At 41.6% G+C, this 25,369-nt stretch overlaps 1 protein-coding gene across 1 annotated transcript in view; it reads left to right on the top strand.

Moving 5' to 3' along the window:
- Positions 1 to 24,864, top strand: part of Pkd2 (polycystin 2, transient receptor potential cation channel) — a 43,355-nt gene extending 18,491 nt beyond the window's left edge. The window contains exons 3-15 of the mRNA XM_036200515.1: positions 1,083 to 1,216; positions 2,681 to 2,931; positions 3,942 to 4,166; positions 6,146 to 6,374; positions 9,909 to 10,076; positions 12,186 to 12,367; positions 13,594 to 13,714; positions 18,121 to 18,219; positions 21,109 to 21,230; positions 21,462 to 21,579; positions 21,853 to 22,016; positions 23,691 to 23,838; positions 24,359 to 24,864. Of these exons, the coding sequence (XP_036056408.1) occupies positions 1,083 to 1,216; positions 2,681 to 2,931; positions 3,942 to 4,166; positions 6,146 to 6,374; positions 9,909 to 10,076; positions 12,186 to 12,367; positions 13,594 to 13,714; positions 18,121 to 18,219; positions 21,109 to 21,230; positions 21,462 to 21,579; positions 21,853 to 22,016; positions 23,691 to 23,838; positions 24,359 to 24,595 (2,198 nt within the window). The 3' untranslated portion in view covers positions 24,596 to 24,864. The remainder of the gene's footprint in view (positions 1 to 1,082; positions 1,217 to 2,680; positions 2,932 to 3,941; positions 4,167 to 6,145; positions 6,375 to 9,908; positions 10,077 to 12,185; positions 12,368 to 13,593; positions 13,715 to 18,120; positions 18,220 to 21,108; positions 21,231 to 21,461; positions 21,580 to 21,852; positions 22,017 to 23,690; positions 23,839 to 24,358) is intronic.
- Positions 24,865 to 25,369: the final 505 nt, after the last annotated feature.

Raw genomic sequence — 25,369 nt, 5'->3', positions numbered from 1 at the left:
GGGCTCCAGCGGCAAAATAGGTTTGTCTCCCTTGATGCACAAAGGAACAGAGGTCTCAGGTGTGTAAGCGAGTGGAGGTTAGTCTCGGAGCTTTGAGAGGACAGGGAGGAATAATTCATAGTGGTATTTGCTCTGCCCATGATCTTGGGCTATGGGGCCTGAAGGAGGCGATACTTCCTGCCTGTTGTAGTGAGTCTATTTAATGGGTAATAAGGATTTATTAAGACATAAATTGAGGGGCTGGAGAGATGGCTCAGAGGTTAAGAGCACTGACTGCTCTTCCAGAGGTCCTGAGTTCAATTCCCAGCAACCACATGATGGCTCACAACCATCTTCAATGAGATCTGGTGCCCTCTTCTGGCGTGCAGACATACATGCAGGTGGAACACTGTGTACATAATAAATTAAAAAATTATTTTAAAAAAAAGAAAAAAATATACATTGAGAAAATATACTCACGAATACAAAATGGAGTAAACAGCTGAAGTCATCCTCTGATCTGACCAGAGTGAATCTACCTTGGAGGCAGGGTTAGGGAGAAGAGGCATGTAACCTTCTCCTTCTCCTTTTAAGAGGCAGGAAGCACTGTCTCCTTCTGGCCTATAGCCAAAGGTCATGGGTGGAGCAAATACCACTACAAGAATTGATCTGGGAGAACTAAGAAGGGGCCAGGGGTACAGGGGAGTAGACAGACAAATGCAGACTCAGGAGATGCCAAGGCTTGTGTCGGCTTCTGAACACAGCAGTCTCAACAGCTTCAGAGCTGGGCCAGAAGACAGTAGGAGATCAAACAATACACACGTTGGCAGTCAGTTCAGTACTCAGCATTGGGCCTGTTTTGTTTCACATAGGCTGATATCGAAGCTACATGTTTCTTATGTGAGCAGAGAGATGGGGATAACCTGGGGAATTGGCAGGAGAGGGAGGCAAAGGTGAGAGGTGACCTTATGTGAACACCAATTCATCCAAAACGTCCACCTACCAGGAACAGTCCCTTCCAGGAGGCTGCTAGCTGTGCAAATGTGTGTGTGTGTGTGGGGGGGGTCCCTCTTGATGCTCACTCAATTCTTTCTGTGTTCCAGTGACCTATGGCATGATGAGCTCCAATGTGTACTACTACACGCGGACATTGTCACAGCTTTTCATAGACACCCCAGTGTCTAAAACAGAGAAGACTAACTTTAAAACTCTTTCTTCGATGGAGGACTTCTGGAAGGTATTTACAAATGACTGAAAGTACTTCCTTGTCTCTGAAAATTACTCATTTGGTGTCATAAGTTCAACTCATGAGTATCTTCAGGAGTCATGAGTTATAGTATGTCATGAAGAGTTCCTGTTCCTTTTGGTATTTATTGAGAACATTGAAAGCATTTTGCACAGAGTTGAATGTTTTATACCTTTATTTAATTCCTTTAGTGATCTTATCAGGTATATACTAATATGCATGCCCCAGTTTATAAACGAGGTAAGTGAAATTCAGGGTGCTTACCTGTGTATGGTCACATGGCTGGAGAAGAAAAGACTTGGAATTTTTTTAAAGTATGATTGCTGCTTCATTATAGCTTATTCTTCACTTGGTACATAATTCTGTATGATGACTGAGAATGTCCTATGACACAAGTCCCAAGTAGGCAGTTTGGCTGTCAAACACTGCTCTACTTTTTGTGATTCATGTCTTTGTTGACAGTGGCATGTGCCCTCAGCTCCAAGAATGTGTCCAACTCCTAATAAGACCCATTTCAAAGGTCTGCTACTGTAAAATTCAACCTAGCCTTCTCCTCAGTTCTAAGCTCCAACTAGGAGACACTAAGCACTGAGTAACATAGGACAGTGCTTAAGCCAGTCCAGATGGTGTGCTGCTCAGAACCTTGGAAAATTGGAGAGGAAATTTAAAAGGAAATTATTGTTTCTCTCAGGAGAAATAATGTGGGAAATTCTTATTAATCCCTGAAGTCAGAGCTCTTGGTTTTGGGCATAGAGAAAACCGGGCCACTGCAGCCTTTTAACATGTAAGAACACGTGTCATTAAAACCCAGAGTTGTACAAAACTGACCTTGACCCTGCTCAGTGTGACAGGTCTCTGTGGATGCCCTGTAATGCATGGGGAAATGACTGCCTCTGTTCTCCGTTGAGGAAGAGCCTTTTGTCCCATCATGAAACTTCTCACATGTGCCTTTCCATGATAATAACACCAGCCACAAAGAGGAGGGGTAGGGTGAAGGATTCCACATGTAGCAAAATAATCCAGGTAGAAAAAGATCCAGTACAGAAGGTAACTGACACTCTTACCTTTTCATGCCAGAGTTATGGTTATGTGGGGTTATGGGATTACAAGTTACGTTTTCCTAAGGGAAAGCAAAGTTAACGGTCTTTGTGTATTTATGAAACATGCTTCTCTCAGTCATTAGTCCCAACACAGAAGTGAGAGTATACTGATATTGTGCCAGGTGTTCTGACCAGAAAAAGATGAATTTCCCAAATGTGGGAGCCCAGCTTAGGAAATCCTATGCAACGGAAATGACAGCAAGATCCAGACCCAGATCTTTCTGACAACCTGGCCTTATGCTTATCGCTCTCCTTGCTCAAAGACTTGGTGACGTTTGGGTTATACATATGCTCCAAGCAGAAGCCAGCCAGCCAGCCTCTGAGTTTGGAACCTATCCAGAATCTGTTGTTTCAGTTCACAGAAGGCGCCTTCCTGGATGGGCTGTACTGGAAGGCGCAGACAGGGAACCACACGCAAGCGGACAACCGGAGCTTCATTTTCTATGAGAACCTGCTGCTCGGAGTGCCTCGTCTACGCCAACTCAGAGTCAGAAATGGATCCTGCTCCATTCCTCAGGACTTGAGAGATGAAATTAAAGAGTGCTATGATGTCTACTCTGTCAGCAGTGAGGACAGGGCTCCATTTGGACCACGAAACGGAACTGCGTGAGTGTCTGTGCCGTGTGTCCAGTGGGTGGCATTCATTCTTTTTTCCTTCTCAGACAGAAAGATTTCTCTTATAGGCCTGGGTCAAGTTGTCCTTTGTCTCTGACCTTCTCTTCCTTGTTTAGTTTCTATTTGCATATTTCAAAAAGACTGACTTGTCAATCATATAGCCCAAGAAAATGGAGTGATCTGAACCTTTAGAGGCTGTGAAATGCTTCAGTATTATCTTTTTAGGACAAACAAGATTATCCAATAATTCATTTTAGTAGTTCTTACAAATCTGTTTTTTGTTTAGAATGTAATTATTTAAAGTGCAGACTTAGGGGTACTGAAGAATGGTTCAGTGGTTAAGAACACACACTGTTCTTGCAGAAGACACAGGTTTGCAACCCAGCACTCTTCCCAGGAGGCTTGCAACCCCCTGCACCTCCAGTTTAAGGGGATAATTCATGCCCTCTTTTGGCCTCTGTGGGTACCTGAGTGCTACCGTACAGATTCACAATTCCTTTTCTGGGCTGTTCCTTTGTCCCACACCATCGGTAAGAGACATCGGTACAGCTACTCTGTGCCAGTCCCTGTTCGTCATATATCTCATCCCCACCTTACTGAACACCTGTAAGACAGATGTCATCGGAAGCAGGGAGAGACAGTGGGTGACTTAGTGCACATGTCCCTCTTGTCTGCAGTTTCCATTGGGGCCTTTGAGGGGTGTAAGCCTCAAATCAGGCATCAGAAAAGGTACGGTAGGACATGTCTGTGGACAGACCCGTCTAGGGTGGGTTCTAGACTCTTAAGCTCAAATATATTGGGGACAAATCGAATTTACTAAGCCTTGGGGCCCTTCTTACCAAACTGAGACCAGTAGCCATGAGAAGTGACTAAGAGAAGAAATAGAAACGTTTTTCCAAGCATGCCGTCTTTGTATATACGTTCTCCCAGCAGACAGCAGCTGTCTTCCAAGCTGTGACAAGTCTTTCCCTAATTTGACCTGTTGTTTTTATTTTAATTAGGTGGGTCTACACCAGTGAAAAGGACTTGAATGGGAGCAGCCACTGGGGAATCATTGCCACATACAGTGGAGCGGGCTATTACTTGGATCTTTCCAGAACCAGGGAGGAAACGGCTGCTCAGATTGCTGGCCTCAGGAGAAACTTCTGGCTGGACCGGGGGACCCGAGCGACTTTCATTGACTTTTCAGTGTACAACGCGAACATTAACCTGTTCTGTGTGGTCAGGTGTGTAAGCCATCTTATGCCCGGGTAGTAATCTGCACAGCCATTCTGGAGACGCACTAGAGAGGCGCTTCATGCAGCTGGCAAAGGGAGGGTACCAAGAATCAGGGCTGAGCCCAGGGGAGGAGTGATAGAGCCCAGGGGAGGGGTGATAGAGCCCAGGGGAGGGGTGATAGAGCCCAGGGGAGGGGTGATAGAGCCCAGGGGAGGGGTGATAACTCGGTAAAATGGATATTTGCATAAGGGATTTAAGATCCTGGGGTGTTATGACTTGGAAAGAACCTTAAATCTGGTCAAGTTTATCTCATTTCCAGATCCTGTCCAGGCAAAGCACTGTAGGTAGGTTTCTGTTGTTGTTTTTTCCTTTTTTTTTTTTAAAAACCATTATCTTCGGCCTTTATAAGGATGGCCAGCCTCTGTCACCAAGTCCTCTGGCCACCCAACCTCATCTCCTTTCCCTGAGCATCCCCACTTTTGTGGGACACCCCAGGTTCCAGGCATAGGCTGTGCTTCTGTTGCCCCGGCCACTGTTGGAAACTGTGACAAAGGTCCTGTTGCCTGGCCTTACTCTGCCTTCCGTCAGCTGCTCTTGGACCTATGGGTGCCGGTTACTGTTTTCAGCTATTTGAATATGTCAGAGAACAAAACAAAGTTCCCTGTACTTGGAAAGCTTTGCATTCAGGGAAGATAACAGAAGAAACAAGTCGTGTAGTGTTATAAATAGTGAGTGCTAGTTTAAATAAAATAACAGAGCAGGTAAGAATTGTCAGTGTTTACCCAACATGCCACATCAGCAACACCCCAGATCACTCACGTTGGTCATCTGCACGTAGATTTCCACGGGAAGTCAGGACATATTCTCATAATATTAGGATTTTGTTATAATTTTCACATTAAATTCAACTCTGATTTAACAGGCAGTTAGACTTTGCCGATATTTATATTTATCAGCTTTTGCTGAACATAAACATAACCTCTTTAAATCAAGTAGATCTTATTAGAAATGAATGAGAATTGATTATAATTGCCATTAAGCTTTTCATAATGATCCCAGTGTTGATTTGAAGAGGATTCTAATAGGCAGGCAACTCTGGCAGACTAGAAAATGTTTAATTTCAGGATGTCTTCAGTGTGTTGTTTTGCTTTTTTTTTTTTTTTAAATTTTTTTTTTTTCCTGCATCATCCTTAGAATCTAAAGATGGTCCCATCAGGGAAATTACTCCAATTTCTTTTTAAGTTCCTAGGTGGTTTAGAAGCTCAGAGCCCCAATGGGAAGGTGGTTCTTGTGGTTGAAATTTTCCTGTGCTCACCCAGCACCAAGGTCCCACAGCCACTTATAAAATTCCTGTGTCCCGTCTGGTCCACTCAGACCCAAGTAAACACACAGAGGCTTATATTAATTAAAACTGCTTGACCATTAGCTCAGGCCTACCACTGACTAGCTCTTACACGTAAACTCAGCCCATTTTCGTTAATCTATATGTTGCCATGTGTTCCATGGCTTTTTACCTGTGTGCCTTTACATGCTGCTCCCTGGATGGCGGGCTGGCATCTCCTGACTCAGCCTTCCAGCCTTTCCACAAGTTCTGTTTATTGGATCACTGAACTTTTACACCATGAGCCTGCACAGTTCAGGTAGGGATGTAGTGGAAACCAGTGCTGTGTTAATATAAAAGAGGGACAGTCTATTCCAGGTAGCACGTGGGTATTGAGTGTCTTGGATATACAGCCTTCAAGGGAAGGGAACTAGGAAACTGAAGACTGATTAGATGTTACTTAGTAACTGAATAAATGAGGTAGCCCCGTGCTTTATACTTATGACGTGCATGCCCTGTTTCCACCCATATCATACATGTTTCCCAGCTTGAGGTAGCTTGTAATGGCAGTGGTTTTCACCTCAGTAGTACAGGATCAGAGCAGATGTACTTCCTTTCCTAGGTCTAGCATCCATTGTTATGTTAATTATTCTTTTTGCATTGCAGGTTATTGGTTGAATTCCCAGCCACAGGCGGTGTGGTACCCTCTTGGCACTTCCAGCCTGTGAAACTGATCCGCTACGTCACAGCTTTTGATTTCTTCCTGGCAGCCTGCGAGATTATCTTCTGTTTCTTTATCCTTTACTATGTGGTGGAAGAGATACTGGAGATACGGATTCACAGACTACACTATTTCAGGAGTTTCTGGAATTGTCTGGATGTTGTGATTGTTGTGGTAGGTTGGAGAGAAATGCCGGCATCCTTGCCGTATCTCTCTCATTTCCTGTCTGTATTCCAAAAGCGTGTTAGTTTGCTGCCTTCAATCTCAGTGCTGGTAGTCTTGATATTTCTAGTCAAAAATGTAAATTTTCGTATTAACGTCTGTGTTACAGTTTTTCTCATACTTTTTATGAGAAACCTTCCTGATTATAATGTCGTTGTTTTTATTGAACTCTGACTTAGTCACACAAATAAGTAATTAAATTTGCCTTTGGCATGTTATAAAAGATTTGTAGACTAAAACTATGGGGGTGTTTTTTTGTAATACTTTTCTGCTAGGGAAAATTAATTTTTTTTGCAAGTATCAAATTATGACAAGAAGAAAAAGCCTGGAAATTTTTGTGTGATTCCAAAGACATCCTGTTGTTTGGGAGTCCTATCACACAGCTAGAGGGAACAGAATTTAAACCGTATCCATCAATCACATCCATGGCCTCCTTCCAGAGCCCTTGGTGTAAAAATCATTCTTCTGAGCTTTTCCTTTTCCAGCAGCATAGACGCTTTTGTCTTCTTGTATTTTGACGTGTGTAACAGTGTGCTTAATTGTCACAAGTTTGAGCTGTCTTGGGGCACAGCTGTTCCCCGTGTCCTTGTGTGTCTTGCTTCCCAGTCTCACCGTTCCAGATGGCGCTCAGGAGGGCTGCACTAACCAGTGAGCATTCCCGTCAGCCCTCTCCCCGACAGTTGTCTTTCCTCACTCCCAAGTTAAAATTACTAGGCCTTTGTAAACCATGCATGGAGTCTTTATCCAGTATTGCCCATTAGAGTTTGTTGATAAAATACAGAACACACTGTTCATGTGTGAAGGAACCAATACTGAAGACGTGAGGAAGCACCCTGTGGACATGTACTGCATGGCGGCAGTGGTCTTAGCACCATTGATAACAATAGTAGGAAAACGGCTTAGAGCTTAAGACCAGTGTGTGTTTGGCACATTCCCAAGCACTTCTCAGAGAGACATGCTTGTTAAAGCCTCAGACTGGCTGTCTCATTTACTCCGCCCCCTCCTAACAAACATGTGTGCTTCCAAAAGTGCTTCTGCTTGAAAGAATCGTCCTTTCAAAATACAGCCTGAGACCCAGCAGATGCTGTTGTCTCCCCCTTCATGGTGACCCAGCAAATGCTGGAGCCTCCCCCTTCATGGTGACCCAGCAAATGCTGGAGCCTCCCCCTTCATGGTGACTCAGTGGATGCTGGTGTCTCCCCCTTCATGGTGTTCTTGTAACATCACATGGTTTCACATAGCAAGGCAGCTACTTAAGCCACACATTACTAAAGTATTAATACTGAGCAATGTTACAAAAAAAATTAGTGCTAAAGAAAACAAAAGAGAGACAAGTGTGGAAATTACGTTTCAGAATATTTCTGTATTGGTGATGGCAGAGTCCAGACCACATACATTCAAATTATTTTAGGAAATGGTGTTTGGAACCTTCAGGTACAAAGTTGCTTTTCAGCTTATATATAATTATGTTCAGGTTGATGGGAATAGAACTGTAAAAAGCAAGTGCTATATGGTAATTAATTACATTTTTTTTCAACCAAGTAGTTTCCTTATTACCCACACTAGTCAACATTGAACATTTTAAATCTCAAATGCCGATCAGTGAAAAAGTTAACTGTACCCTAATTTACTGAATGTGTTCAGTTGAGGTATGTCTATAGGTAAAACAGGTATAGCCATGGGAACAAAGACCTGCATAGAATTAAAAAGATACAAATAAGTAGAATTCTAGCTTTTAACATTTGGCTATATTTATACTTAATATATAGACTGTAAACATGTGTGTTACATGTTACAAAAATATTTTTAAAGTCTATCAAGAAAAGTATATAGTATTATAGTTCAGTGGTTCATGTTCATATTTCATATCACACTGGCTTACTTATCACCTCTTCAAACCACTAATACACTTTGTAACCACCTGTCTACCCACAGCTTATGTCAGGCTTTCTCCTCCCACACCAGTGAACTGCAACACACACACATACACACACACACACACACACACACACACACACACACACACACACACACACTTCTTTGGGGACCCCTGGGCTGTTAGTTTCTGATATAGAAGAAGTCAAAGGTGGCTCCCTTCCCCGCAGCCATAGCATTATGCAAGCATTGCTTTGAAGGTTTATTTCCTCCAGCTTTTTGTATGTTTGTTTGTTTTGTTTTTTCGAGACAGGGTTTCTCTGTGTAGCTTTGGTGCCTGTTCTGGAATTCGCTCTGTAGACCAGGCTGGCCTTGAACTCACAGAGATCCACCTGGCTCTGCCTCCTGAGTGCTGGGATTAAAGGCGTGCGTCACCACCGCCCTGCCCTTCCTCCAGCTTTTAATTTTACTTGAACCCAAGTGCTTCTAGGACTTGATTCAGACACGTGGGCTTCTGTCAAGGCATCCCTGCTGGTGCAGCTTGCTTCCCTGGGTCAGGGAAGCTCTGCAAGAGTGCCAGGGCTTGTGCTTTATCCAGCTGAGATTTAAGTCCACCTAAAAATGAAAAAACCCACCATCTCAAAATCCCGCGGAGATTGTTCCTGTGTTTTGTTTCTCCAGCAAATACACCAAAGCCTCCAGGCTGGTGCAGTCAACTAGCTGTGGGTTCTAGCCAATTATCTTTCTGAATTACTGAAAAAAAAAAAAAAAACTTTAGAAGTCTAAATTCAAATAATGATGATGGCTTAGCTTCACTGAGTGAAAATGAGTCATTTATTCAACAAAGATAACCTACCAGGTCCTGAGTTGTGTTCCAGTTCTTAGAGATATACAAGAGAGCCTAAAGGGCATGTTCTGGTTTGGGAGAAAGGTTTGTTGTTGTTGTTGTTGTTTTTATGTAGCTAGAAATAAGAATTTCAAAGGAAAAAAATGGTGATTTAACAACAAGCATACTCATAAAAAAAGATCTCTTTTCCTTTTCTCATTCCCCAGTTTGAAAGAAAACTCAAAGAAAGTCAACGTGTGAATGTGATACTGGTTTTCTTTATATTAAAGACATCTTGACTGCATGATAAATTGTCTGAGATTTAAATAAAAGATTATTGGATTTGCTCAAACAACAAAAGGGCCCTTCCCCCCTTTTAGCTGACATTTTCAGAGCATGCAAGAGCAACGAAAATATGGGCACCAGCAGGAGAAGGTATAGGGCTCAGTAGGAAGCCTCCTGCCTGAGAAACAGGATTGTGAGTCTGGTTCCTTAGCTGCGATGGGCCGCTGGGCAGAAGGCCTTCCCTTTTGCATTTGAGCTTGTTTTTGTATGATTTCTTCTGTGTACACCCTTGTACACATCTGCACACATTTTCACTTGATTACTGTCCCTAGGGGGATGCAGGCTGTATATTGTTTCCATGTTTTACCTTTGACGAGTGCTGTTGGGTGAGTAGTATGGTCAGTCCTCCAATCCATACATCAATGTGGAAAACTAGTCATTTTAGAGCGGGTAATCTACTTCTCAAGTTATGTAATGAATATAAATCTTTTGTCTTCCAGTTATCTATAGTAGCTGTGGTAGTTAACATTTACCGAATGTCAAATGGAGAGGGTCTGCTGCAGTTCCTTGAAGATCGGACTTCTTTCCCCAACTTCGAGCATGTGGCATATTGGCAAATACAGTTCAACAATATAGCTGCGGTCATGGTATTTTTGGTCTGGATCAAGGTAATTTATGTCATATTCTTCATTTTACTGTCTATATATCTATTAACATGAGTCACACATGGAAGATACGGATTTGCCGCATTGGCCAGGTTGGCATGGCCAGCCAAGGTTGTTACATAGTTCACATCATGGAGATGGCGGCTGCTGTGAACCTTCCTGTAACTGTGGATGAGATGATGTTGGCTGTCTGGATCCTTCTCAGGTCAGAGGAAGCTCTGTCCAGCTGAGACGGCATCAGAGGCTCTTCTGAACAGTTACTTTCCCACTCATTCTCTGTGTAAATGGCAGGGCGTCTCATGAACAGTGAGCCTGAATTCTGGAGATACAGAAATATTCAGCCGTTTTGGGGCAGCTACCAACTTGCCACCTGCCCAGGTTCTGGGACTGCTGTGCCCCTGAACACAAGGACAGTGTGCACTTACATGAAGTGTTTAATATAATTGAAACTTCAGTTCCTCCATCAGCAAGTTCTCAGAAGCAGCTTCCAGAGAGGGTACTTACCAACAGCAGCCCTGACACTGCAAGGCCTGGGGCTAACCAAAAACATGGACCTCACTTTGTGTTTCTCATGCTGTCATTCATTGATTGCTCGTTCAAGAGACACCATCTCCAACACACCAAACTTTGTCATAAAATTAGTAGGAATTGGAGTTGGTGGAGTTGCTCAGTGGCAGAGGCCTTGGCTGGAACATGGAAGGCCCAGGGTTCCAACCCAGCACTAAAGAATGAGTGAATAAAAAGTAGGAATTTCATTAATAATTAATATTGATGATAACAGCCTATAGAGATTTTTATTGTGTCCAGAAGCTGTTTATAAAAGACCATTAAGTGAAATTCTAGAGATTTCTCTCCTAATGTGCATTCCAAGTTGCTGTCTTATTTATTGAATTGCTTCTTAAACATGACCATTGGGTTCTTCCAGACAGGAACAGTGACTCCTGACACTCACTCCCATGTGCTCCCTACACAGCCTTCAACTGTGAGCTGCATGCATCTTAGCATGTATTGTCCCGCCTCCTGAGCTCCAGTCTTTGTGGCTGCACTCAGATCCTTTGTGGCTGCACTTGCTCACTGGGCTTTACAGTTGGGCTTGGCTGGCTCCCAGTGGGTCTGGTGCCTAGGGATAAAAATACCAGTATTTATGTCACTGAAGATGGAAGGCATTACCCAAAGTTACTCCTACATTGTGGTATTTGGTACATTACAATGATGCACAAGACTATTTTCTGGTTTAGTCCTTTGGGGGACATTATTACTTATTCATCGATCATACTTAAACTTGTTTTTACTATATTGTGACTGATTTAAGATGTGAGCAACATGAGGCAGAAGCTTTGTTCTGCTCGCTATTCCATTTCCAGCTCTGAGGACAGGGCCTAGCATGGGCTAGGTACTCAACAAGTGCTTTACACTTACACTCCCAGGCCTGAGGACAGGACCTAGCATGAGCTAATTACTCAACAAATACTTTTTTGAATGGCAAGATAGATATTCCTACACTTGAAAGAGACAAAAAGTGAATAATTTCTCACCTGTTTCTTTACTATGATAAACAAAATTACACAATATCATTTTCACCATTTTATATGCATACTTCAGAAGCATGAAAATACACACAGCACAGTATTGTATCTATTACTACTCTACATTACCATTTTTGTAATCCCAACAGGAAATGCTATATCCCAACACATCAACTTTCTATTGTATTTCTTTTTTTCTTATTGATTTTTTTTGAGAGACAGGGTTTCTCTCTGTAGTTTTGGTGCCTGTCATGGATCTTGATCTATAGACCAGTCTGGCCTCGAACTCACAGAGATCTGCCTGGCTCTGCCTCCCGAGTGCTGGGTGTAAAGGCACATGCCACCATTACCCAGCTTCCCATTGTATTTATTATCCCAGTGAATTTGACTATTCAGAGTGCCTCACATAGATGGAGGCATACAACATTTGAGGTTTTACATCTGCCTTATTTCATTTAGCATGCTTTCAAAGTTCATGTCATAGCCAGTAACAAATTCCATTCCCTCTCATGATAGAATAGTTCCTTGTATATGAAGAGTACATTTTATCCTCCACTCATCTAATGACCATGTCCTGCTTTTACAGCTCTTCAAATTCATCAACTTTAACAGGACCATGAGCCAGCTCTCCACAACCATGTCCAGATGTGCTAAAGACCTCTTTGGTTTCACCATTATGTTCTTCATTATTTTCTTGGCATATGCTCAGCTGGCATACCTTGTCTTTGGCACTCAAGTTGATGACTTCAGTACTTTCCAAGAATGTATGTAAGTATCTATGAGATGAAACAAAAGGCTTTTTTCCCTATAAATGTATGAAATTGTCAAATAATATTTTAAAAATTTATAAAGTTTAATTAGTTCACAGCATTCCTAAAGCAAGATATTATTCTTGTCACTATTTGACTAGCAAATGTTAAAGATGACAGATTGAATTCCTGTTCTACAAACATTATCCTACCAAAGAAAACACGGTTTTTGGAAATGTTGGTTCTTAGGGAAGCAGTCTTCAAGTAGTGAGATAGAGTGCAACCTCCATAGAAGGACAGCACTATGCCAAAGACCAAGATCTTCTCCACACCCAGCAGAGGTGGGAGTTTCAAGTGGCCGTGTGCAGGGGAGGTACTCATGGGTGGCATGCTTAGCCCTGGGCTCCCTCCGAGGGCTCGGTCCTCCTTTCCGCTCTCCGCACATAAGGAGGCCATTTGCCTGCATTTCCGTTCCTCTTGCATATCATTGCCTTGTATCTTAAATTCCAACTTCCAAGAGATAAAATATATTTCTAATATTGTAGAAGAAACTAAAACCAGTTCACAAATCTTCAGTCCTTTTCTAGTGTTCCCAAATATACTAGAAAAAAAAAATTTAAATCCAAACAAAAAGACCCCACAATAGTCTGAATCACAGTTATGTGCCATTCACAAAGTTACTTGGTAATTAGGGAAAGAGTAGATCATGAAACTGGGAGTTAGTGTGACTTGTGGATGGGGATCCCTAGTTAATCTCACTGTTGAGGAAAGCCAAAAAAGGAAATGATGTCACTGGTAATGTCTAGCCACTGTGACCTCACTTTGAGTGACTGTGAGAACACTGGATCATTGAACTCTACAGCTTTGGCCATTTTTCAATATGTGTTTTGTCATCATTGTTTTTATTTAAAGATACGTTAACTTCAGACCAAGTGTGACTATTGTAAAGATTTGAGTTACCAGGTTTAACCCAGATTAGATATTCTTACTCTATAAATCATCTAATAATCAGGTTTGCTATGAAGCAGAAATGACACATATCATATGAAACCATGTTACTAAAAGGCATCATCAATCGACAGTCCGAGTAACAAGGCTTTCCCGAAGAGGCCAACAGTTTTTGGTTTCCTGGCAGCTCTCTTGAACTTCCCAGACTGTCCCAGCATATGCAATCATCTTTAATACATGTACGTCCGCAGCTGGACACTGTTTGGTTTTGTCTTGTGTTCTGTTTTGTTTTCCTAGCTTCACTCAGTTCCGCATCATTTTGGGTGATATCAACTTCGCAGAGATTGAGGAAGCTAACCGAGTTTTGGGACCACTTTATTTCACTACATTTGTGTTCTTTATGTTCTTCATTCTTTTGGTATGTATATGTATTTTTTTTTATAGTGAGGTGATTTAAACTGTGTGCTCATAAATCACCACCTTCCCTTTTCTCTCATGCTTGATCACTCCTCATTTCAAATAAACATGTGGAAAGCAGAAAAAGAAATGTTGATTCTAGAAAACTTACATTTTTCATTGATTTATAGTTTTCAGACAATAATTTGTTTTTCCCATGGTCTTTCAATAATCTATAAATGTGTATCTAACTACGATAAAAATAATTGCAAGTGCAGATTTATCAATTTCCTAAATGGTGGTTTGCCTGAGCAGTAGGACGTGCTTAGCTGCTTACCCGACACAGTGTCACCTACTGCCTTCTTAGTCACTTGCTAGTGTGACTTTCCATTCCTGCCTTTTCTTTGAGACAATAGGAACTTACAAAGCAACTTAGAAATAGGACATCAAGAGTCATAGCTCGGTGAATTATCATATGTCAAGGCTAAGATAATATTTCAACCTTCTCATAGCCCACAGGCCTATACACTGCCTACAAAGAATCTGCATGTATTAAACTTAAAAGTAAATCTAACAGTAATTAGGAATTGCTCCCAAAATACATTTTAAAATACCTTTGAATCTCTTGATTTATAACAACTTTACCATTTACTTTAAGATTTTTTTTAAGGTGTTTTGTGGTTTTCTGAACATTTCTTACATTCTACTTGTCTGGTGAAAAAGTATAAAATGAAGTTAGCTTGGCTGAGGGAGAAGGTATATTTCATCCAATACTATCATCTTTTCAGATTTTCCTTTCTGGAGGTTTGAATGATTAAATTTCACTAACTTGGGGTATCATCTCTGCAGTCTCCCCAGGTATCCCATTTCAGCAGATGGTGTTCGTTAAGGATTAGATAAGCACTCATGGGATGAAAGGGATAGCATGGTCCCTTGAAATTCACTCCTTCGCACCCTGCCTTTTTGCCAGTTTTGTGGCCAGATTTGAACTTACCTCATTAACTGACCTCTTCCTGCTACAGATTAAGGAAAAAGTAGGGATTGACAAGGCTTTGTTTCCCTCTAACGTGGATAGTCTTTTGGGTTCTGGGGCACCGGGCTCTCTGCTAAGATCTTTATAACCATGAGGTTCATCCTGCGGCAGACCCTTCAGCTGTCCTCTGCCACCTGTAGGACACAGTGTGACTTAAGTGCTCAAAGGAGAACTTGGTAATTGTGCCACCTACAATCTAGGTGCTGCAGTCCTCTCATGAAATCAAACCCCAGAACATGAAAGAATTCTCAGTGCTTCTCAGACTGCCTCACCAAAGCCTTCACTAGCCACCATCTATGTCTAATGATTGAAAATCTCACAGAACCCACACTTTAATTCACTTTGACTAAGATATATGCAGCCATCACTTAAGCATTTGCAAGCAAAAATAGAATGTTAGATATCTGGGTTAGGAGAGTGAAAATCAAAGCCTTATCTTAACTGAAATTACCTGTGCCCGGAATGGAGCACACACCCATGGGTTTATGTATAGTTTATGTTCTGTTTTAATTTCTGGTGTCCAATATTAATCAACAGTCTTCCTTAATTGATAGAGATTTGTAGTTCTTCACTAAAATAAGAGTCTTAATTTCCATTCATCAGTCACTGGATGAATATTGCCTGAGCCACTATAGTCTTATACAGATAGTCTGTGTCATATAGTGTAAACTATAGTGTTTGTGCATTCGGTAGTGTGTTATACAGCCGAGGGAGCCATGGAAAGGAACATAGGACTTCCTCTGATTCTGTGGATTTGTGGAGAAAGCAGACATAGTGAAATATAACTCTGCACCTATAAACCAGTTGCCAGATACAAACAGCATGCAGGAGACGGAGCTGATTTACTAGGTGCTTTGAGAAAGTGTGTGGCAAACTCGTGGAAATACTCATTACCCCCGGGGAGGGGAAATGTTAGGAAAAGTAAGTAGACATTGGTGAGTGACAGCAGCTGTAATGATTAGCACTTAGAACTGTCACTGTTGGGACCTATCCTGAGCACTGTGTCGATTATCTCAGTAACCGACACAAGCAGTTTTTAAGGGAGGTACTGTAACTTTTTCCATTTTATAAATGCAAAACAAGGAGCTAGGGAGATGGCTTGGTGTATAAAGTGCTTTCTGCTCAAGCCTAAGGATCCGAGTCCAGATCCCCAGCCCCAACATGAATGTGGTTCAGATATGGCAGCCAGCCTATAATCCCAGAGCTCAAAGAGATGGAGACAGGATCCCTTGAACAAATTGGCTGGATAGACTAGCCAAAAGACGGAGCTCTGGTTCAAGGGAAAGACCCCATGTGGATACATCAGGTAGAGGAAGAAGTGAGTGGGGAAGGCATCCCTGTGGCTGCCACACACACCTGTGTGGGTGAGCACACCTGGGCTGCCTCCCAACACATACATAAAGAGAGAAGAAATGCAGGACAAATTCTTAAGACAAGCGGGCCAAATCATCCTAGCACTCAGGAGGTAGTGGCAGGCAGATATTTGTGAGTTTGAGGCCAGCCTGGTACACAGGTAAGGGTGCTGTTTAAAAAAAAAAAAAAAGCAAATAAAACAAAACAAAACAAAACAAAACAAAACAACCAAACACTTGTATTATACTATAATCTCAAACAGTAAAGAGATAATTATATTTTAAATAAGTCAGACATGGTCTTGGAGATGGCTTATTGGGTAAGAGTGATTGCTCTGGGAACGTGAGAACCTGAATTTGCATCTCTAACAGTCAAGTAAAATGCCAGACATGGCTGCCTGTGCCCGCACAACACCCTCCACCTTCTGGGCTCCAGGAAGTGGGTGTTGACAAGTGGATTCCTGCATTTTGCTGTTCAGCCAATGTAGCCAATGCGTGAGCTTCAGGTTAGTGAGAGATCCAGTCTCAAGACAGTAAGATGGAGACAATAGAAAAGACGCTTGCTCTGGCCTTTGCCTGTGCACTTATTGGTATACACACACACACACACACACACACACACACACACACACACACACACACACACTCACGTGCATTCATCATTCATCACAACACATACACACAGGTCAGACAACATGTGTGGGCCATGCCATGTTTGCTGGAGGTGGAAGCTAGATTTTAGACTGCCCTGTGTCCCTGGTTCTTGTCTCTGTCAAGGAAGAGTTACAAGTGAGGGACAGTGTGGAAATTTACTACAGAAAGTTTCCACTTGAAGAGTGAGCTCAGGTTTCCTGAGTTCCCTCCTGGGTTTTAGATGATTCTGGGGCTTGTGGTTCCAGGTTGCCCACACAGGAGTCTCAGGGTCAGGGTGCTTCCTTTCGTTGGTTGTTGAGTGAGGGATCGGGTTGGAAGGTCTGACATGGTGGCTGTTGTGGAGCCCAGCTGTGTTACACAATGGGAGGTAAACTGTGGGGTTTTGTTTGTCTTCTGCATCCCTTCCTGGGTGCTGTTGTTGTTGTTTGATCTCTCCCTTGATCTCTTCCCATTTCCTGGTAACTCCCATGGTGATCTCTTCCCAGTCACACCAAGACAAGAACCTGAGTTTGATGGGCTCTGAAGTCTTCATCTTTTCATGAAGATTTCCTTGGTCTTTATACTGGGTCTACTGGCCTGTTACTGAAGTCGTTTTAATTCTTAAAATACGTCCCATGTACCTCACCTGAGTGTATGACAACACTTGGGAAAAGTTTAATTAATTCAATTGTTAAAACTTGAAGAGCTCTTTAGAGTTCTACACAATAACTTAAGTGTTTTAAAAGTAGAAAACAATAATAATTCTATCATCTGTACATAAATACATTAATACTTTGTAGCTTTTTCTTGTCTCTTTGCAAAAGATGTCAAAAATGTGTTCTAACTTCTGTCATAAAACATTTTGACCAAGAGCATCATGAGGAGGAAAAGGTTTATTTGCCTTACATGCTACATACAGTCCTTCACTGAAGACAGTGCAGGAGATCAAGGCTGGAACCCGAGGCAAGAATTGACTGAACCAGAGACTACGCTGCACGCTGGCTTGTTCCCATGGCTTCTTCAGCTTGTTTGCTTATGCAGCCCAGTACCACTGGCCCAGGGCTAATCCTGGCCACTGCCCTCTCACACCAATCACCAGTCAAGAAAATGCTCACGAACCCCCCTGCAGGCCGGTCGATGGAGCCAGTTTTTCAGCTGAGGTTTCTCTTCCCGAGGGACTTTAGTTTGTGTTAGCTGGACAGCAGCCAACCCACACAGTGTGGTTTTATGAGTGAGACTTCCTTTGGGGTGACTTAGTGGAGAAATACCGCTTTGAAGAGTATGAGAGAAAAACTGATCAGTGACTTCATGATTACTCAGATTTGGTAAAAAGGTGAACGAAAAGGCATGTGTCAATGTTTAGACTGTTTTCAAATTACATTTGAGTTCCGTCCTCTGTCTTACCAACAGAACATGTTTTTGGCCATCATCAATGATACGTACTCTGAAGTGAAGTCGGATCTGGCCCAGCAGAAGGCGGAAATGGAACTCTCAGACCTCATCAGAAAGGTAGGCTATACCCCCAATTCCCACAGCTTTTTCCTACATAAAAGGAACATTATTTTAATCAGCTTACCAAATCAACACTGATTCCCTGAAATTATTTGAAGTGAAGGGTAGATCTCTTTATTTCAGAAAAAAAAACTTAAATGTTTCCTTTGGCGGGAGGCTTGATAGGCTAGGACTTAAATTCTGAGGATTCTTTTATGGTCTGAATTCAATTTAAAAATAATTGGTTTGGTTCTTAATTACTCAGTGCCCTGAGTTCACAACAGGCTGAAAAGGGGGATGGCGGGTGGGGACACATGCATCTAATTCCACCCTTGTCTCTGTTACCATTTGAACTGAGACAGGAGGGCAGTGACTCTCCTTTCACCTCTAGCCTTTCTGTGTAGAAAACTGGAAGAAAAGATTTCAATCAGGCCACCCCCCCCCCACTTCTTTCACACCTTCTCAACAAGCGTGTAATCGTAATTGGTAATTAGAAGGGAATGGTAGGGAAGGGCTTTGTTCTTCTCACTGTGGCTTCATTGGGCTTAAAGACTAAAACTTACATAAAAATAAGAGCACACAATGTCCTTCCATCATGGTAGGGTGGGATCACTCCCTTACTGCTTTTCTGTTCAAGCTTAAGCCCCCTCGTGGGTGAATTCTGTTTTAAGAGAAAACCTTAGGTTCATAAAGTCCTTTGGACAGAACCTAAGTGCCCGTAGTTTTGGGTTCTACACCACAGTTGATGACATTTTACTACTTTTTTTTAGTGTGAACATAAGCACTCTACATTACAGAGTTTTGATATTTATGAAATTCACTTACCACCACATTATTGTGTAACATCAGGCCTTCAACAACAGGATTCAGATTTGTTTTGTCACGAAATATTGTGGGAGACAGTGCAAAGATCTATTAGCTATTTAGTCTACAGATGACCCCCCCCCCCAAGTAACATGTGTATCTTCCTCAGTGGCTAGGTTATGACCCTTCATTCTGTTGCTGACTGGCCACTGCACAGCTCTGCTTTAGTTCACATACCACAAAGTAGGTATGTCCTGCTCTCCTGTCCCCCTGTATCTTTTAATGAAAAGGAGAGCTGAAGAAGTTGCTTGGTGGTTAAGAGCACTTGATGCTCTTTCAGAGGATTGTCGTTTGGCTCCCAGCACCCTCATGGAAGCTCAAAACTGACCATAACTCCAGTTCAGGGATCTTGACACCGTCTAGCCTCTGTGAGAACCCATATGCACTTGTGCATAAATACGCACATGCATGCACACACATAAATAAATAAATATTTTTTAAAAGTAAAAAACCTGGCTGAGGAAAAGAGACTGGGCCAACAAAGATAAAAGCACAGCAGAGAAACAATGGCATAAAGAAACATGGTTGGCAGAAGAAATACTTTACAGTGGGAAAGTAGTCACAGCCACTGTTTGAAGGATCCAGGTAAACAGCTAAAGTAATTTAGCTAAGATCAGTTTATCAGAAAATAAATAATACACATTATAATGAAAATATGTCAATGCTTGCAAATAACGTCATGTTAAAGTAACTCTTAGAAGGGTGTCTCAGTCACTGTTCTGTTGCAGGGAAGAGACAGTGTGACCAAGGCAGCTTATCAGAAAAGCATCTAGTTGCGGCTTGCTTAGAGTTTCAGAGGCTGAATCCATGATTGTTATTGTGGGGAGCATGGCATCAGGCAGGCAGACCTGGTACTGGAGCAGTAGCTAAGCGTTTGCATCTTATCTGTGAGTTGGAGGCAGAGAGAGAGAGACTGGGAATGGTATGAGCTTTTGAAACCTCAAAGCCCACCCACCCCCAGTGATGTTCCAACAAGGCCATACCCAACTCTTTCCAAATAGTTTCACCAACTGTGGACCAAGCGTTTAAATATATGATATGATGGGAGCCATTACCATTCAAATAGAGAGATGCTTTTTAATAATACATGAGAAAAATAAAAAACGTTAGGAGCTGATCTATCTGTAGAGAGGGTGTGATAATTCACCAACATAGCAAGTGTGTTCAGCTTACCTTTAAGGAAGGTGACAGCAGCATAGAAGACAAGCCCTGTTCAGAATCCTGGATATGTTTACAAAGAAGTTAAAGACTTTTGTTTTCAGAGTTCTTAATAGTTATGTTTCCTTACACTCAGTAAATATTGGACTTGGTTTTATGTTTCTATAAATATTCAACTGAATATAGAATTATAAATAAATTCATACCAAGGTAATTGTTGATGTTTCAATAAAGAAATTAAAGATCATAAAACAATCAATTTTGTTCTCAATTTCTCAGTCCACTTTGCACAATCTCAGCTCTGTCACCCTTCTCACCACACAAAGCAAATTCTCTCTCTGCTTCACTTCTGCAGTCCTGGGTATGAACCTGGGACTCACAAATGACTGGCAGATACTTTATCACTAGAGTATTTCTTTAGTGTTGCCTCAAGTTCCCTGGAAATCCTCAGGCTTATTTCACTGGCTTTAAAAAATGTATGTTTACCAATAAGAAAATTCCTTACTAGTGTATGAAAAATAAACGGCTTCTCATTCCCTGTATGCTGGGGAGCAAACAGCTGTGGGGTTCAGAGTGGTATAAGTTTGAAATATAAACATACATATTTAACTTTATATTTCAAGTGTCAATTATACTTCAAATACACACACACACACACACACACACACGGAAGAAGTCCTTAGTTCCTGACTTATTGAAAGATACTGCGTTTTCTACAAGGTTTATAGAAAACTGAGATTATATTCATTACTCATTTGCGAACACATTTTTCTTGAATTGCTGTCTTCTACCAAGTACTGAACTTTCATTTCACTGTTACTGAAAGACAAAAAGAGAATAAAAAACAAAATCATGTCTTTTTTTTTTTTTCTTTCTTTTTAATAGGGCTACCAAAAAGCATTGGTTAAACTAAAACTTAAAAGAAATACTGTAGATGACATTTCGGAGAGTCTACGGCAAGGTGGGGGCAAGTTAAACTTTGATGAGCTTCGACAGGACCTGAAAGGGTGAGGGCCACACGGCTAGACCCTGGGAGTGCCTATTGTACATGTTAATCCTTGGCTGACGAGAAGATGTTTCTTCCCCAAGTACTGGTAGAGAAATATTTTTCATGTGGGGAAGCAGGTATTTTTCTGAAACATGCTGTATGTCTCCCTTCCTCCTGCATGCTGATGTTTCAGTGGTTGGGCTGGACCATGTACCGAAGAAAGTCACCTTAATCCTCTCAAAACTTTCAGGAAAGGCCATACAGATGCAGAAATTGAGGCCATATTCACTAAATATGACCAGGATGGTGATCAGGAACTGACGGAACGCGAGCATCAACAGATGAGAGATGACTTGGAGAAAGAGAGGGTGAGCAATTTAGGGGATGACTGGATTCAGCGTCCCCATATACTAATTTCTCTTTTCTCTTCCTTTTCCTCTCTCCCTATACCCTCAGCCTACACATTGGTAGCTTGCTTATTCACTTTGTTTAGTCATGATTTAAAATGTCAGTCCATGAAATAACTGTAGAAAACCAGTCTGGAGGACAATCCATTTTCTCCTGGCCCAAGAACTTGGTAAAGTTTTTTTTGTGAAGTCTTGGTATGTTGGCCCCTCACTGGAAAACTCCATATTCTTCAGGAGGACCTGGATTTGGAACATAGCTCTTTACCACGTCCCATGAGCAGCAGAAGTTTCCCAAGAAGCCTGGATGACTCTGAGGAGGAGGAGGATGAAGACAGTGGGCATAGCTCCCGGAGAAGGGGCAGCATCTCCAGTGGGGTTTCCTATGAAGAGTTCCAGGTGTAAGTACAAATGTTTTCCCAGCTTTGTTGACCAGGGTCAAAACCAGATGATGCAGCTTTTCAAGGAGTTAGACATTTACTTCTCTTTGTGACTAATATCATTTCTTTCAAATAAGTTTTAGAATATTGTTCTTTTCATAAAAGATCTTCATTATCAGAAATTATGGAAGCAGAGAAAACATTAATATCCTCTGTGTTCCTCCCAACCAAAATATCTTAGCAAATCTTAGAGTCTGTGTTTCTTTTTACATGTGTGTGTCAGTGTTTTACATGTCTTACGGCCTAACACAGGGTCTGTTCTTGAGGATTTCATTCTGCTGCTGCTCAGGGTTCCATAGATCCCTGTCGGTTGCTGTCTCCTGTTTCCTGTTGATGCTCTGCATGTTTACATCTATCTGCTTTTGAAAGGGAGGTAATCACCTCTCTGTCATTAGTAAATTATTCATATATCCCTTTTGTTCAAGAAGGTTCCACTCAGTGTAATTTGAAGCTGTTAGGTGCATACATGTTCATAACAATTAAGTCTCAGTAGATCAGGTCTCCTTTCACTGTCTCTTTATCTTCAGTGAGATGCGTTGTGTCCCTCATGAGAATGTAGCTCAGTGAAATTCTTTATATATTATAAACCAGCTTTTCTTCTTGGTGCTTTCATTCTTTCTTTGCTTTTATCTTTCTGTACCTTCACTGTGTATGTCTAGATGTGTGGCTGAGTTTATCCTACTTGTCGTTTTGAGTATCTGGAATTTGCAATGTTTCTCATCAAGCCTGGGGAAAGTATTATTTGAAGATATGTTAGTCAAGCATTTTTCAATGCTAGACCTTTAAAAGGATTGTTTTTAAAAATAATTTTCATAATTTTCAACAGCTATCCTTGTTAGTATTCTTTTTTTTTTTTTTTTTTTTTTCAGTTTTTTGAGACAGGGTTTCTCTGTATAGTTTTGGTACCTGTCCTGGATCTCATTCTGCAGACCAGGTTGGCTTCGAACTCACAGAGATCCACCTGGCTCTGCCTTCTGAGTGCTGGGATTAAAGGTGTGCGCCACCACCGCCCAGCTGGTATTCTTACACTAGCATTTGAGAGGTTGTCCCTGGTCACAGTCAGTAGTTGTATACTGACCTGGTATGTGAGACACTCTTCAGTCACTAGGATCACAAGGACAGGGGCCAGGGAGGGAGAATTCAAATTGTTGCCACTTGACATGTTTTAAGACATTTAAGTATTTTCATGTAAAGTAATAGATGTTAAAAGAGCACACTATTTCTAACCGTTTTATTAACTTGTAATTCTGTTTCAGGAAACATGGCACAGTACAATTCCTGGTGTTACCTGAGATACCTATTGTATAGATTAATTGTAATTTATTTACATGATCTTCTACTGGCTGCTTAGCATAGCCACTATTCAGTGCTATGTTATTAAAAGCAACTCTGTATATATGAATAAATTTGTAACATAAAATGACATATATGAAATTTCATTTAGACACAATTTTATTGTCCAGAGGATGGAGGTTATCATTCCCACAAGCAGCTTATAACAGTTTGTCTCTAAGTCTTGAGAACACTTAGAAAGTTTTTCATATTATCATACTGTCCTGGCGTGTCTATGAAAGAGTCAGGTGGGCTAAAGGACAAGGAGACGTGACCTGCTGTGGCTGATGTCGTCCCCTGCAGACTGGTGAGACGCGTGGACCGCATGGAGCACTCCATAGGCAGCATAGTGTCCAAGATTGATGCTGTCATTGTCAAGCTTGAGATCATGGAGCGGGCCAAACTGAAGAGGCGAGAGGTGTTAGGACGGCTGCTGGACGGGGTGGCTGAGGTAAGCAGTCATGAGCCTAAGCTCACTGGTGGACAAGGTGTTTATTGATAGGAATGGGCACCCATGACACCTTTCATTTAGAATTATTGAAGAAGAATAAAAACTAAAGTTAAATTTACATAATTCACAAATATTGTTTGTTTGCTTTTATTTTCAGATTTTTTCCCCCTTAAGCAGAAACATTCTTTAGTTCTGTAGAGCATAAAGGTAGTCATCACATTTCATAACTCCTAACCTGATGCTTGTCTTCCTCCTTATGTAACCTTAGATCAAAACATAATCTGGAGGCATGACTCTTGATAATCTACCCTCTGAGAGTGCTACCAGCAGTGGGGGATACAATGAAGTGAAGAATTATCGCACTGACTCTCAGAACTGTCATTGCATACTGTCTCTATCTGCAGTCTTACATAACTACAGTTTGTTTCACCTACAATTCCTGACTCCGTTTCTGTGTAGCTTGTGTAACATACAGCATGCAGTGCCCCAGTTTCTACCATGTCTCTGATTTCCTTGTTAGGATGAGAGGCTGGGTCGTGACAGTGAGATCCACAGGGAGCAGATGGAGCGTCTGGTGCGGGAAGAGTTGGAGCGCTGGGAATCGGACGATGCAGCATCCCAGACGGGTCATGGTCTAGGCACACAAATGGGACTCAATGGTCAGCCTCACTCCAGAAGTGCCCGGCCTCCCTCCTCCCAGTCTACAGAGGGCCTGGAAGGTGGAGGTGGAAATGGAAGTTCCAATGCCCATGTGTAATAATCCACAAGTGTTTTTTATGTATGTTCCCGAGATCCCACAAGGCTGCTGTCAAGTAGGACAATGACAGTTACAGTATTTATATGCCCAGCTACAGTATGATGCTGGTCTTTGTGACCGATTGTTACAGTTTTCTGCACTTTAATTTATTTTACGTAAACTTTACCCATGATTCAAGGAAGATTGTTTTTACTTTTTCTCATATGAGAAATCTAGATGTAAATACTGAGTTCAGAAGACAAAAAAAAAAAAAAAAAAAAAAAAAAAAAGAAAGTACACCCAGTTGCTGCCCTACCCAAGTCTTCAGTTGACAGGGAAGTAGCCTTTAAAAGCTGCTCTGAGTTCATGTCCAGCCCCCGCAGTCAGCAGTGGCAGGCCTGTATGGTGTGTTAAGGAAAACCAGGCATTTCTTTCCACTCGGAAGTAACTTGGGAGCTTACTGCAAACTTCCTTCTAAGAGAGGAATCTTAAAGGTTGGTACCTTTCTGGGGTGAACTTTTCTCAAAAATGAAGTAGGAGAGAACTCCAAAGCAAAGTATGGATATGTAGCCACTGTTAAATGTGTCTGAACAGTTGAGATAGACGTTAAGTGCTGTCCTTTTTTGCTATTATATCCTGAGTTTGTGGGACTAAGAATATCATTTATTTTTGTGTTCTTTAGCTTTTGTTGGAAATTTGGTAAGAAAAACCAAAAAGATAGATTATAGGACAAAATGTAGAATTGGAAAGAGCCTTAATCTGTCACTAAACTTGACTTTTCAATTCTTTGTTAAA

This window comes from Onychomys torridus, chromosome 10 (genome assembly GCF_903995425.1).
Source record: "Onychomys torridus chromosome 10, mOncTor1.1, whole genome shotgun sequence".
In the NCBI taxonomy this organism is placed as follows: domain Eukaryota; kingdom Metazoa; phylum Chordata; class Mammalia; order Rodentia; family Cricetidae; genus Onychomys; species Onychomys torridus.
This window is presented reverse-complemented; position numbering and strand designations above follow the sequence as displayed.